The sequence below is a fragment of the Nycticebus coucang genome, chromosome 1 (assembly GCF_027406575.1).
Source record: "Nycticebus coucang isolate mNycCou1 chromosome 1, mNycCou1.pri, whole genome shotgun sequence".
NCBI classification, from domain to species: domain Eukaryota; kingdom Metazoa; phylum Chordata; class Mammalia; order Primates; family Lorisidae; genus Nycticebus; species Nycticebus coucang.
The window spans coordinates 117272504-117288739 of NC_069780.1; the positions used below are offsets into that span (position 1 = coordinate 117272504).

The 16236-nt window shown below is 38.3% G+C and overlaps 1 protein-coding gene across 1 annotated transcript in view; it reads right to left on the minus strand.

The window, feature by feature from the left end:
- Positions 1–16236, minus strand: part of ADGRV1 (adhesion G protein-coupled receptor V1) — a 669001-nt gene that overhangs the window by 426625 nt on the left and 226140 nt on the right. Inside the window, exons 53-58 of the mRNA XM_053586729.1 lie at positions 14613–14759; positions 10420–10675; positions 8843–9045; positions 6926–7102; positions 6367–6549; positions 2607–2786 (exon numbers count right to left, since the gene is read on the minus strand). Coding sequence (XP_053442704.1) covers positions 2607–2786; positions 6367–6549; positions 6926–7102; positions 8843–9045; positions 10420–10675; positions 14613–14759 — 1146 coding nt within the window. The remainder of the gene's footprint in view (positions 1–2606; positions 2787–6366; positions 6550–6925; positions 7103–8842; positions 9046–10419; positions 10676–14612; positions 14760–16236) is intronic.

Below are 16236 nucleotides of genomic sequence, written 5' to 3' on the forward strand. Positions count from 1 at the left end.
ATCTAATTCAAATGTTTTGACTTCATGCTCAGTGCTGTTCATACCACTCCTCGGAGAACAGAGATACTTAATAAGAAAGAAAAATAGAAAAAATCCATTATAAACAAACTGCACATATAATTCTTTTTAGATTCTCTAGATAAAACACTTCAGTTTAGGCTCCATGAGCAGATGTCTGTGGGACTCTGCTATTCCAGTGCTTTGATAGACTTAGCCACGTTGCCCTTGGGAGCAGCTTATTACTTGTGATATATTTAGAGTAACCATCTTCTTTCAACTCTTCATTTCTGAATCTAAATCTGTATAACCAAATAATTCTAGTAGAATGTTCACTGTGTGTACAGTATTGTGTATCTTATATACACATATCTAAAAGATAAACTTCATGTTATCAAGACACTTTGATGGTTAAGACAGGCTGAGCAGCAAGCAACCTCTAACCCAATGAAAGCAATGAAAACAGCAAGTGACACCTACTGAGTGTGGGTGTTTAACATCTATCAACTTGTGCTGCTCATAACAAGGGTTATGAGGAATAACAGACTAGAGTTGGGTAACCTAAATCTTAATTTTATGCTCATAAGACAAATCAGAAATTTGAGGCTATTACAATAAGACATTATTTTCCAGACCAAGCATGCTTAAACTAGGGTTAGAGCACTGAAGTTTAAGACAGCAGTTAAGATAAAAGAAATAAACAAAAATCATTTATGAACAGTAGTGTAACTCTTCATTTTCTCTAATAAGAGAAGCTCATAAACATATTTTCCAACGCTCAAGTCCAAAAATATGTTGAAGTTAATAGCAAAAGCATTATTACAAAAGTTTCACCAATTGAAGATTTGAACACCAAACCCTGAAATTTTCATCTAAACTCTGAAGCTAATAGAAAAATTTTATAAAAATTAAATTATATTTTCATATGTATTAAAGCTTTTCTTTGCACATATGCAAAGAAAGCAAGCCTACTTGGAAATGCAACAAAATGTTTCTGATACCCATATCACAGTCCTAATATTGTGGATACTTCTACTCTTATTTATATTTTCTTTGCATTTCCCAGACTTTTTATGCTCCCTGGGAGATGTTCACAGCTAGTCTTTTGCCAATCCACCACTCCTTACAACATCTTCTGCTAATTTATTTCTCAAGGAAGAAAAATAAGTCTCATTAGGCTACAGAAAAATTATGTTACACCTTATAGTTCCATTTTCTTATGAAATTGAAGTTTTGGGGTTTTTTTGGTTTTTATTTATTTATTTAGAGACATAGTCTCACTTTATCACCCTCAGTAGAGTGCTGTGACGTCACAGTTCATAGCAACCTCCAACTCCTGGGCTTAAGCAATTCTCTTACCTCAGCCTCCCAGGTAGCTGGGACTATAGGTACCTGACACAATGCCTGGCTATTTTTTGTTGCAGTTTGGCTGGGACCAGGTTCAAACCTGCCACCCTTGGTATACGGGGCCAGCGCCCTACCCACTGAGCCACAGGTGCCGCCCTGAAATTGAAGTTTTAATGACCAAATTACGAGGTACTTACTAGGGAGCCTCTGGGAAGCCCAGCTCTGCTAGTCCAGTTGTAGGTCTAGCCTTGCACCCACAGGTCAGAAGACAATGGGCATTAGAGCAATTAGTTTGTTAATTAAAAAATGATCTATGGGCAGCGCCTGTGGCTCGAGGAGTAGGGCACCGGTCCCATATGCTGGAGGTGGTGGGTTCAAACCTAGCCCCGGCCAAAATAAAAAAAAAATTAAAAAATGATCTATGGCAAATGATTGATTTTCTATAAGTGATTAAATTAAGAGTGTAGTGACAAAGTGAACCAGAAAAAGTTGCTGAATATATTGGAATTATCTAAATATTTTTGTGATTATTTCACCTTGGAATTTCCTTTGAAGGAGAAACTCATAATAATTATGACATAATCACCATGTGATAATTAGGATAGAATTTATAGTGCTTTATATTTTTAAGATATTGCTATAACTGAATACTAATCACCATACCTGGACACATAAATATTTCATTATCATGATTAATTAAGCTATTTTTCCCTCCCTTTGTGGTTGAACCAATAATAATTTCGTTCCCTCCTTAAGGTTTTGGAAATAAACATCCAATGAGAATTAAGCGGAAGAAATAAAAAGAAACACATGAACTGGGGGTGACGTTGGTGTTTTGTTCAATACAGGTCATGACAGAGTACCACAAGCCATGGATGATATAAATACTCACCAACAAAACCCATTCTGAGAAGTAACACCCAGACCCAAGACAAAAGCCTCTCTGTGACCAGGATGGTGGTCTGGAAATGGGGCAGGCAAAGAATAGAAGACACAGCAAAAAGTACATCTTGGTCTGCTACACACAATAAATGGGAAAGCTGTTCCCCTTGATGACCGCCTGATGGTAAGAGCTCTCTCACTGCTGTCTCACTGTGAGCACGGGCTGGAGGCTTGGCCTCTGAGTCAATAACCCACTCAAAACATCCTTGAGAGAGACACATGAGTATAGGGTAATGAAGAGTTTCAAAACAAAAATGAAAGACATCTTTCTACTCAGAATTACACGAGGGCAAGGCACTCCCCTGATATATTTAACTTACGGTCTTTTCTTCAAATCCAAATACTCCAAATGGAGAATCGTTTTGTGGAATAACAACAGTTACCACGACATCATCACCAAGTCTGCCTCCTCCAGCCACACTGACTAAGGAAACACTGAATATCTCCATCAATTCAAATTCAGCATCATCAACGACCGTGATTTCTATCATCGCAGTCACCTGTGAAAGAAAACGGGGGAGGGAAGAAAGGGGAAAGAAATAATGTAGTAACAATTTTTGCTTATATGTATTTTAATTTTTTGGCTGAAACCTAGAAACATGGTACCAAGAAGTAGACTTTTTTGCATCTTGTATTCATCACACAGTCAGCACTCGGGTTTGCAGATGAGATACGTTCTGAGACAGCTTTAGTTCAGATTTGTTTGTAACCCAGATCCTTGATAACAGTGCATATATGGTAATAGTAACAAAAATAATACTCTACTGAGTCATACATAGCAATATAATACAATGTAATACTGTAATAACAATAATAATACCCCTGTACTGTAATAAGTTACAGAAACCACTGTGCTCTTTCTTTCAAGTCAAGGAAACAGAACATAAAAGCAAATTCATATAAAAATTTTAAATAATCCATTCATGGGTCGACAAATAATCAACACATCAAATCCCATAATGGCATAAATGTATTTATGATCTATGTAAAAATGACTTAATAAAAATAAAATAAAAAATTTTAAATAAGAGAAATTTCTAATAGTCTAACCAAATCAGTATTAACTTTCCATTTCAATAATTAATCCAGTGTAATGGATACTTTCATTGGAGCGCCGGCCCTCCCATGTTACAACATTCTCACTTAATCCTTTGTAATCGTTCCAACAGTCCAGCAACTGAAGCCTAGTGCTTTCCATGAATGTTGGCATCTGGACTTTCTCAAAACACTTAATTATTGCTACTTTCATTTCCATTGTAATCACTTCTTTCTTCTCTGCAGGCTCATCCGGATTCCATGAAGTGGACCTTGGCTTTGGAGGCATAGTCGTAAGGGTAAACACAGATTCACAAACCAAATAAGAAAGGTAAGACCAAAATGATGTCGAGCGTAGCTGTTAACATAAAGATGGTGTGCCAAGAAACCATGGGTTTGTTTATATGCACTGAAAAAACTAGTTACCAAATTATTAATTTAATTATTTCATTATAATTTATCCTTGTGGGGAGCCCTGGGAGCCTGTTCCTAAGTATGGAACATGTAAATTGGGGCCTGCCTGTACTTTTAAAGTCATTTATATTTATGGCCTTTCAAAGAAAGAAATTTACAAAGCCTATTATTTTCAAGATGAAGAAAATTATTATGCAATAAAACATGGTATTATTTATAGATACAAAAAACGATGAATCCTTATTCTTGAATAAAAATTTTATAAGTGCCACGCAGGCTTTAACAACCATTGCACAACATAAAATGTAGAATGCATGGTATTAATATTGAACACGATATGAAATGGAGCCATAAAAATTATCAGTCTTCTGCAATTAAAATACATCTCACTGATTTCTAATATTGTTCTTGTAGGTAAAAAGAAAGGCAGGAAGAAAACCCAAATTTAGTTCGTCTCTCCGGATCCATGTTACAAAGGTTTTTATAAACTTACAAATAAACAAAACTTGGTCCAGCTTGTGATTTCACTATTGGTCATAAAAATATCCCAGGTATATTTAAAATCTTTTTCTGTATCCAAGTAAGAAATTTCTATACTTTGACATAGGCATTTACCAGAAAATGTTGTGTTTCTACCTGAATCCACCCAAAAGTTTCAACAATGGGGAAACGTGAGGAACGTGGACATCGCACTCAGACGAGGAGGGACCTGAATAAAATCAATGTTCAAGTGGAAGCAAACTGAAACGTCCACACCTCACATCTGTACTAGGAAACACAGACTACCTTCCTACAGGCTGGAGACTTAATCATGATCCTAAGATGCTAATAAATGACGAGACTTCAACTTCATGTGCAGAATAAAGTGCTAATAGTATAACTGAAGTTGGGAGCCTGCTTCAATGAAAAATCAATTGTTTATTTCCGTTTTTAATGTAAAAATCTGATTTTTGCATTCCGTCTTTTTAATAGGAAATGTTTCAAAGTTCTACATCCTTTAAAAAAACATGATTTCAAAAATATTAATAATAGGCCTTCTGCGTCGTAGATAAATCCACATCAGTATGTTTATCTGTTACCAGCATTTACTGCCCCCCCACCCCGTGGGCAGCTATTAATAAGTTGACATACACGATGCAAATTTGCCTAAGGAAAACCAGGCAACCTATAGACCTACAGATAGATGCTTCTGTTTGGAGTTACTAACATTTTCATGGTTGTTCTTTTCCACTTATTGGTAAAAAATACTTTATGCAACACCTTATTCTTACACATCACAAAATGCCCAGTTTACAAAACCAACAACTCTTGAGGATTATTTTATAATTTTTAACACTCCCTGGTCTAAGTGTAATTTTTTTTTGTTTGCATTTGTCTCTTTAATTTTTTTTAAATATTGACATGAGTTCTGATTTAGGGGAAGCTACAAGAATTATACAAACAATTTTTCAAGTTTTAACTATTTTGTTCCTTTTCTATCATTTTAATCATTTTTTAAATTGTAAAGGATGTTTTGCATATGAAGTAAAACATGTGCATGCTTTTAGTGGAAATTCTAAATAAATATCCGTATTTACTAGCTTTAAGAGATAAGTAGAGACCAGGCTCCGTAGCTCACGCCTATAATCCTAGCACTCTGGGAGGCTGAGGAGGGTGGATTGCTTGAGCTCACGAATTTGAAACTAGCCTGGGCAAGAGTGAGACTCTATCTCTACTAAAAATAGAAAAACTGAGGCAAAGAGGTTGCTTGAGACCAAATTGGAGATTGCTGTGAGCTATGAGGCCACGGGATTCTACCCAGGGCAACAGTTTGAGACTCTGTCTCAAAAAAAAAAAAAAAGAGTCAGACCTCATCTCCACTAAAAATAGAAATACTGAGGCAAGAGGATGGCTTAAGCCCAAGTCGGAGGTTGCTGTGAGCTATGACATCATGGCACTCTATCCAGGGCAACAGCTTGAGACTATGTCTCAAAAAAACAAAAAAAAAAGAAAGAAAAAAGAGCCAGACCTCGTCTCCACTAAAAATAGAAAAACTGAAGCAAGAGGATTGCTTGAGACCGAGTTGGAGGTTGCTGTGAGTTATGACACCATGGCACTCTACCCAGAACAACAGCTTGAGACTCCATTTCAAAAAAACAAACAAACAAACAACAACAACAAAAAAAGAGCGAGACCTCATCTCCACTAAAAATAGAAAAACTGAGGAAGAGAATCGCTTAAGCCCGAGCTGGAGGTTGCTGTGAGTTATGACACCACGTCACTCCACCCAGGGTAACAGCTTGAGACTCTGTCTCAAAAAAATAAATAAAAAAGATAAGTAGAATAAAAGGTAAAAGAAATTAAACACAGCAATACCCTAGTTCATCAAGCAGTTTCTCATACATGGTTAGTCAACTCTATATCAATTATTATCCTATTTTGTAACTTCTACAGAATCAGGTGAGGTCATTCAGAAAAGGGTGAGAGTCTTGTCTCTTACTGTTCTCTTCCTAAGCCCATTAATAACTTACGTTAATTCATATTATTTCTCTTCCTTCACATAGAAACGTTTAGAGCACCCTATACTTAGCAATCGCTAATGCACAATCATTTGTCGCCTACAAAATGCTAATATGTTCATGATGAGCATACTTGGCCATCTGCAAATTCAAGAATCCCGTGGGATGGCTTAAAGTCTTCCAGGCCCGCACTGTCTGGTGTTGCTTTCCAAGAAACGTTTACTGCAGCAAAGTTTCCAGCCAGCCGGACTACAGGAACTTGAAGAACATTCAAGGGTGGAGACACCTCGTAGGCGGTAATAACTCTGCCAACATCCTGGAAGCAAAGAAGGAAAGTTGAAAGGCAAAACATCAGGGATAACTCTCACAAGTCATCACTTTCTAAATGTTGTAATTTCTGCCTAACCTCTCATACCTCTCCTTCAAAGTGGAAATTAGTAGTTGGATATAAGAATGCATAATAGATCTTCAGAACTCTTACACTTAAATTTAATGAAAATAAACTTGTTTAATCCTTTGGTCTAACTCAAAGAAAATTAAGAATTAGTTTTTCGGACAAATTTGGTTACTTGTGTATTTTTAAATATCCGCAAGCAAAGCCAAATATTTTGCAGAAAATACATTGTAGAGCACTGGTCAATCAGCAGAAGTAAGCTTCTATGCTACTATAAACACATGAAAGTTCATCTCACTCTGGTAACATGAAACACAAAGATTCCTCGGGGGTCATCATTTTCTTCGATAGTTATCTCAGCTATTTCCACTCCAGGCCTCTTCACACTTGGCCGTCCTGCAGAGAAGTCCGAGTTCACTGTGTTCACCTCAGTGATAACGACCATAAATCCTTCCTCCAACTCCGGAATGTCATCCTGGAGGTGAGGGAAGGACATGGGGTTTTATGCTTTTTTTAAGATACTTGATTTGCATTAGAAACTTGATAGTTTTTAATAAAAAGTAAACAACTTTGTCCACAGGGGTGGGCAGCTCTACCACACATAAAGAAGATTTCTGTATATTTTAATACATTATCCCTGACAGCTTTAGAATCTATGAGATATTCAAGCTTATTTGTGATGTTTTAATAGAATCCACCTACTCATCAGCAAATAAAATAATTTTCAAAAATATGTCTTCAAATTCTGCCCACACTCTATAGAATGTTTTATATATACAAAAAATCCTAAAGGAAATTTAGGAGACGCTGATAAATGCCATGTATATTATAAAAGTGAAAGCCCTCGACTTACAGATCTAGATGTAATTCAATATTTTAGTTAATTTTTAAAATTTTTTTTTTTTTTGTGATTTTTGGCCGGGGCTGGGTTTGAACCCGCCACCTCCAGCATATGGGACCGGCACCCTACTCCTTGAGCCACAGGCACCGCCCATAAAATGTTTTTATTATTGAATAAGTAGTAACAAATTTCCAAAGGAAAAAAAAATACACATTGAAAAGAAATTCTACTCTCTCTTTTTTTTTTTTTTTTTGTTTTGCGACAGAGTCTCACTATGTCACGCTCAGTAGAGTGCAGTTGCGTGACAATTCACAGCAACCTCAAACTCTTGGGCTTAAATGATTTTCTTGCCTCAGCCTCCCAAGTAGCTGGGACTACAGGCCCCTACCACAACACTTGGCTATTTTTTGTTGTAGGTGTCATTGTCGTTTTAGCTGGCCTCAGCCGGGTTCGAACCCACCAAACTAAGTGTATGTAACTGGTGCCCTATGCACTGAGCTATGGGCGCCGCCTCCATCTCTTACGTTTTTCCTAGATTGTTCTCTCCAGATGACATTCTTACCAAATACCACTATTAGTAACACTAATATTAGTATGTAAACTATACTGATATTAGTATATTACACTAATATTTAATAATTTATATTTTATATATAATATATAGATACAATATTGTATAATTATTAACACTAATACCACTATTACCACTTCTAGTGTCTTAAATATCATTATGGATGTATCTACACATTTTCTTCCTTTTTCTCTCCTTTTCTGTAATTTATACAGACAGATCTAAATATAGACAGCTGAAACCTGATGTAAACAGTCTGGACAAATCTTGCTTCAAGTCATTTTATCATAAAATAAAAATACTGTCCTATCAAACCAATAATAAAAATGACCAGATTGATTTGGTATTTCACTCACTCAGCCCTTGGTTTAAAGTAACAAACCACCCAATATAATAGTGGATCCATTCAGACACATAATCGATATAAATTCAGTGCTTTGATGTTCATTCAAATAATATTCCACTTCAAAAATAAATACAAATAGTTAATGCATTTGTCATTTTTGCCATCTAGTTATAAAGCATGTGAAGTTTTTACCAGGGGTGAGGGTAAGAGGGTTCGTAAGTTCCCGCCTATCGGATGCTACGCAGGGGTCTATGGCATACTTCTTAGGTGAATGAGACAACTATAATTTTGAACTTACCTTACAAACAGAAAAATGTAACCTAATCACAGGCACCCTCATACTAATCCAATTTTTTTTAAAAGTTAGCTCACAAAAAAAAGAAGTTTTACCTATAAGAACATCACAATTTTACCTTGAAGAGCATTTTCCTTTAGATCACTTGCAACCTAGACTTACCGGCAAAATAGCAACTTTAACATAAGCTTCTTTTACGTTTTCTTTCATTATTATTCTTGTTTCTTGCAGAACATAATCTTCACTCTCAGTGGCTTGATTACTGACATGCAGTGAGAAATCGGGTTTAGCCATCAAGTGAATGGCGACATCCCCAAGCAGTCCTTTATCTCGAACTATTTGCAACTGGAGAACCGTGATGTTCTCTGCAAGAGAAACATGCCCCAGGTAAATCAGCGTCTCTATTCACTGTCATGTTGTTCAGAGCATGGGGGTAGAATGTTCTGCTCTATCCCTCGTAGACAGTGAAGGACAGAGGAGTAAAACGAAGACGATGTATTACTCTGTGCTTCGTGTGCCTTGTCCCCAAAGCTGAGCTGATAAGCTTCTCACACTGTATCCCTGTTCTCCTCCCTCACTCTGATTCTCTAACGCCCACTGTGTTCCCCACATCACACGCTCCAACAGGAACTGCCAAAGTCTTAGGGAGGTCAGTGCGTATGGGATGCGGATAAGCAGAGATGAGAATTACAAATGCACTAACGATTCTTCAAAAAGACAGTCATCAGTGTTCTTAACAGTGAAGAGACTAACACAGGCACAGAGCATTTCACAGCATCTATTTTTTATTCCATTTCTTAGACTTTTAATTGACCATATACAATGAAAAAAACAAAGCTCCACTGTTCTATGAGTTCCTGATGACCAAATAGTATGTCTTTGTCCCCAGAAAACATAGTATGATTCCTGGCACTTACTAGATGCTTCACAAATGTTTGTTGAATGAAAAAAGAAACAGATCATTTTATTGTACATCCATTGCTTCTGTCTTAATACATACAGATACATAAAGGCCCAGAAAAGTAACTACTTGGCATTTTTTTAAATCAACTATAAAATGAAAAGCACTTTAAAGTTAGATGTTCCTGGTGTTATCTGAGAATTTTAGAACCTTCATATAGGCTCATATTATAAACACATATATATACTTTTATATATAAAAGTTTATATATAAACTTTCACTTAATTAAGTCAAATGACATTCACCTACAAAAATCTCTATTTATTCAACAGCTGATATGAACAGTTATTTAGATGAAGATCTAGGCACTCAAAGCAAGTAAGGACTGATTTCTGTCCACTTCACAGGATAAAATTTTTCTAATTACTGTTTCAGGTTAAGCAATTAATACCTTTAGTATCATGTGCATTTCCCTGTGTTACCCCTTGTTTCCTGTAACAATTTACAATCTATAGAGAGGAAATATGAATGAAGAAAGAGAACGGATAAAAGAAGGATGAAAAAGAGAAAATAAAAACCAGCCACCTCCAAGGCTCTGACTCAACTAGAATATTCACATTTCTATTACAGTTCTTCTTTAAGTAAAAGCATCTCTTACAGCATTACTGCAAGGTAGTTACGTGATCAGCAAATTTAGTAACAACAAAAAGGATTAGGTATGACCTTTCAACCTCAGAAAGTCACAGGATGAGAAAGATGGACATTTTTTATAAATATTACAGTTAAATTATCCAATGAAACATCTATTAAAATCTGAAAAATATTTAGCAGGATTTACCTTTGGGCTCTGCCACTCTAACAGAGAGAGACTCCGCGTGCCAGCCCACCAAGCCGTAGGGTGAGTCGCTGGGCAGAACAGTTAGGACAGACATGTTTCTTTTCCCATCAATAGTAGCACCCTGGGCTGGGCTCCTAACCCCTTCTGTGGTGACGCTGGTGAGCGTTACGGTCACAACCTCTGCTAACTCTGGAATATCATCAGCAAGGACGGTCAGAGTGATTGTTGACAGTGCCTGGCCTTCAGTAAATGAGATCTAGAATTTTAAAGAAAAAAGATTTTGTTTATTCTGTAATGTTCGCTGTGCAGTAAGAACACCAAAAAGTGTTTATTTTCTTTTCATAAGGTCACAACTTAAAGACATATTTAAGAAACATGACATGATCCCACAAACCAAATGCATTTCCCATTGAAAGTAGAAGATTTTTAGGAAGAAGGAAAAGTGAGCCATGTCTAAAACTGAAGTTAATATCATAACCAAACTGTCATGTCCTGAAGACTCCCCTCCACTCAAATGCAGAGGACGTAGCCTGTTTGGGAATCTAAAGCCTAGCTGCCACACACAAAGACCTATAAAAGTAAAAGAAGGTGATTTACTAGTTTAAACATTTTTCTCTACAAAACTTTTGCCAAGATTGTTATTTCCTTTAGCTAAACTCTGAAAAGTTGTATCACTTAATAACAAATCAGCCAAGAAAGTAGACAGAGAAAGACAGGGAGAGATCCGACTGTGGCCTCTCTCACCTCCTTCTATGTCTCTGTTGTCTGAAGCAAGGATTTTCAGCTGGTGTGCCGGGCAGAGGGGATTGTAGGTGTGCCCCCAAAATTCTTAAAGATCATTAAAAAATTATCTTCTGAAGTTCAAAGCACAGGAAGTATATTCTTTTTCTTACTCTTTTTTTTTTTTTTTTTTTTTTTTGTAGAGACAGAGTCTCACTGTACCGCCCTTGGTAGAGTGCCGTGGCGTCACACGGCTCACAGCAACCTCTAGCTCTTGGGCTTACGCGATTCTCTTGCCTCAGCCTCCCGAGTAGCTGGGACTACAGGCGCCCGCCACAACGCCCGGCTATTTTTTTGTTGCAGTTTGGCCGGGGCTGGGTTTGAACCCGCCACCCTCGGCATATGGGGCCGACGCCCTACTCACTGAGCCACAGGCGCCGCCCTACTCTTTTTTTTGATCGACATAACTTAGTGTTCTGTGAGATAAAAAGAGTCAAATCCAAATTTGCTAAACAGACACTGGAAGTCCTTGCTCACAGGGTTTCTGCTGCTTCTTGAATGTCGCTTCCCACAGTTTCCTGCCTCATTCCCACTCTCCAGCAGTTACTCACAACTACAATTCTACTTATAGCGATTCGGGTTAGCATCATAGGCCCAGGCCTCTGTCCTGGCCAACACTCATCTCCCAACCTCACAAAGGCAACAGAGGAAAAAAATTCAAGAGCTTTATCAATAAAATCAGCAGTCAGAAAACTCCCACTGGCCAAATCCATTCTTCATAAATGAAGTTTCACTGGAACACAGCTGCCACTGCCCGTCCCGTCCGCTCACGTGGCTTGCACTGCCTACCACAGTGCTTCTCAACCTTTCTGAGCTCACAACACACTTTAACCTATACTTGCACTTCTGTGGCACACTTAAATTACGTTGATCGAATAAAAGAGTAAGCAAAAGAATGTATCTACTGTGCACTGAACTTCTTCAGAAAATAATTTAATTCATGATCTTTAAAAATTTTCATAGCACACCAAAGACCCTTTCACGGCTCACCAATGTGCTGAGGCACAGAGGCTGAAAATCCCTGGTGTAGCACAACTGTAGTGCAAAGGCACTTGTGAAAGGACCACATGGCTCACAGAACCTAAAATATTTACAATTTGGGCTTTTACGGAAAAAAATGACAACCCCCAAATAAAATAATTAATCCTCCCAAAATACAGTCTACTTTTAAGGTACTCTATTTTTTTTGGCCGGGCCTGGGTTTGAACCCACCACCTCCAGCATATGGGACCGGCACCCTACTCTTGAGCCACAGGCACCGCCCTACTTTTAAGGTACTCTTGTACATTTAAATTAGAAATAGTTTCGATAACGTTTATATAAGAAATGTTAATTGGGGAAATATAATTCAGAACATATAGAACCTGAAAGACACAACTTAGAGTTTTGGTAGTTTGGATTAAGTAAACATTAAATGCAACTGAATTTGCTGTAGCAGTCTTAATACATGATAGCTCTAATCATCTTTCAAATGATGCAGGAAGCTACAAATGAACCATGATAAACATCTGGCCTTTTTTTGAAACAACTCCATGAGAGTTCTTCTAAAAGATGCCTTCAGAGAAGCAACTGGACAAAATGCACAGAGCCAAAGAGACAGTCCTTCTTCCAACTAGGACTCCCCACACTTCTCTTTGGGAGTCACAGTTACTTCTTTGGCCTATTCTGATTTCATGTCGAATCTGCCCTCCAAGTGGACTCTGCCCTCCAAGTGGACGCTATACTCCAGGAGCAAATAACGAGACCTTGGGCAGATGCTTTCCTTGGGCTGATGTTCCTATCTCCCACCTGCTAGAAACAACAGCTACAATTTTCCTCTTTAGGAAACACCCTCAGCAGAAGCCCACGGTCTCACCCAGGGCTCTACCCCAACTAGAGGGTGGCAGGAAGTCAAGGACTGGTAACTGAGGACGTCCTCAGTTCTAGCTCCAGCCCTGCACTGGAAGCAACTCCACAGGTCAGCCTCAGCTGCAGACTCTCCCACAGGTCAGCCTCAGCGCAATGGCCTGTGAACCAGCCTTCACCAGCCGTCCTCACAGACCTGTCTCCCTAAATCCTCCTGCCCACAACTCTTAATCTCAGAGTCTGTTTAAAGGAAGCCCATGGCATATCACTGCACGACTCTGGTCTACTTTTTCAGAGGTCTGGCTATTTCATACAGACTTCTTCCCTATTTACTACCTTCATTTTATTTAATTCCTGAAACCAAAACCTGTACAGTGGCTCACATCTGTAATCCTATCTCTCTGGGAGGCTGAAGCAGGTGGATTGCTTTAGCTCAGGAGTTGGAGAATAGCCTGAAAAAGAATAAGACCCCTATCTCTATATAAAAATAGAAAAACTAGCTAGGTGCGGTGACAGGCACCTATAGTCCCAGCTACTCGAGAGGCTAAGGCAAGAGGATTGTTTGAGCCCAGGGGTTTGAGGTTGCTCTGAACTATAGCCTGGGCAACACAGTAAGACTCTCTCTAAGCAATGAATAAATCCTCAAACCACGTTTTGATCCCCAGTTAAACTGGTTTTATTGATACAGGGTTACCCCATTCAAGGCTGGACAAGGGACCCCAGTTTTCCTAGGCCTGGGCAATTTCATGGAGGGAATGCCCTGACCTTTTGCCCAGAGATGAAGGGACTATATTCCTTCACTCGTCAATAATGCTCATTAACACCAAGTCCTGGCCAAATGTAATTCTTAAGACCTTATACCCCTAGACCAGTGGTTCTCAACCTTCCTAATGCCTTTAATACAGTTCCTGAGTTGTGGTGAGCCCCACACATGAGAAGCGGTGTCTCGGTTCCTAAGACCATGGGAAATATATGTTTTCTGATGGTCGTAGGTGACCCCCGTGAAAGGAGAAAGGGTCATTCAACCCCCAAAGGGGTCACAACCCACAGGTTAAGAACCGCTGCCCTAGATGAAGGACCCACAAGGACTCTTCCGCCTTGTGTCTCTGCCAGAAGCTCTAGGGTTTTTTAGGCCTTCTGTCCAGAAGCTCTGGTGCTTTTTACTCCTTCTGTATTCCTTTCTATCTAATAAATCCTATCTTACCACTGACCTATGTTCTGTGAGTTCATTCTTCAAATCCCCAGGACCAAGGACCTACTGAAGAAAAGAAATTCCAGTAACATTATCTTTCTGACAATGTAATACAACCACAATTTGGCCCATTGATATATTAAACCTTCAAAGGGACAGGTAATTTCGGTTTTGTAGAGAACAAGAGTAGCCACCAAAATAACAATAAAACTAACCTAATAAAATTAACCTTGTATCCCTCTCTATGCTGACTGGGAGGAATCCATGCTGACACAGTCAAACTGAAAACACTCCATCCATAAGGCAGGGTTTGGTCCCATACATCAAGAGTAACCATAATTTAAAAGTGTGTTCTAAAATTTCGTAAATTACATACCACTCCTGAGGTAGGAAATACATCACTAACACTTCCGTCAGCCTCCCATGCCACGGTTATCCGACCGAGTGTTCCCTTCAAGCGCTCGACGTTCAAGGTTACTAGGCTATCTTGCTCCATTTCTTCCACTTGCTTATATAATGAATTCTAAAAAATACACAAGATGTCACAAAAGCTTACTTGAAATTACCCGTCACACTTTTGTTTATTTCATGTTGTTTTGCAGTTGTAAACTTCACAGTAATGAGCAACATGACATAGTAATCGAAAAGCAATTAAAAAGCAATAATACAGGGTGACCAAGATTTAAAACACACGTTTAAATAAGTAAAAGACTAAGTTAAACAAAAATGTTCATTTTGATAGGATTCCTTTTACTCTTGTCTTCCTATTTCTACACTTTTCAAATTGTTCTCCATGAACATGTATTACTTTTATACTCAAAAAGCATATATTTTTCTTTCTGAGACAGAGTTTCAAGCAGTCACCCTGGGTAGAGTGTTGTGGTATCACAGCTCACAGCAACCTCCAACTCCTGAACTTAAGTGATTCTCTTGCCTCAGCCTCCCAGGTAGCTGGAAAAAGCTTATATTTTCTTAAAAGAATTCACAGCCATGTGTTAATAAAAAGTTGGTAGAACAGAACGCATGCAGAGTCAGGAGAACAGGACAGACGTTCCCACAGTGGAACCGCCCCGTCTCTCTCAGTATTTGTTTCCTATTTGTAAAATAAGAGTGTGACCTTCATGGTCTTGATGTCCAAGGTCTCCAAGTGTGATGACATCATGAGAATTAAGGCACTCCTGATCATCTGCAACTGTCTCTCACCCTTAAACTCACATCCTCTGAAATGCTCCTGTAGGCTATCACCTCTGCATTGACGGTGTTACCCTTAGCTCTGGGTCCTTACAACTGTCTTTCCTGTCAGAAATACCCCTTTCCTTCACTTTCTTTCTTCTTCTCACCTATGCTTAACCTGTTTCCTTTGTTCCAAACTAATCTACCTCCATGAGACCCCAACATTCTTCACCAAACACAGACACTGTTCCTCCAAGTGAGTATGTCACTAGGATCCCTTCTTAAAATATCCCTTTATTACCTGTGGGAAAGGTAATAAAGCAAACATATGGAGTGTAAAGGTTTCTTTTAAATCTTCTCATTAAAATTTGTCTTGTCTTTTTAGTATGATAATCTGAAAAGAGACTCCCCATTAATTTCTTAAAGCTTATGAAAGTTTCTATTTAGAATGCTAATTTAAGTAGAGATACTATCCTACAGTGGTTATTTTACACAGCATTTTAACATATTGTTACAGATGTTACACAATAATAAAATCTTGCTGGAGACAATCAAACATTCCAGAGTAAAATGCCTTGATTTTAAAATATGCATATAATTTATTCACAAAAGACAATGCCTCAGGAAAAAAAAGAAGCCTCTCTCTGGCACCACACCCTCCATTAAGGAGGCTTGATACAATGAAGACAACTCAGCCTGAAAATATTCAAGAAATTCTCATCATCCATTAAATCTCATCACCTTGGAATGAGACTGTCAAGACACAAAGACCTATATTGAAGAATTCTAGTGAATGGACTGAAGGAATCCTGGATACTCTCTACTGG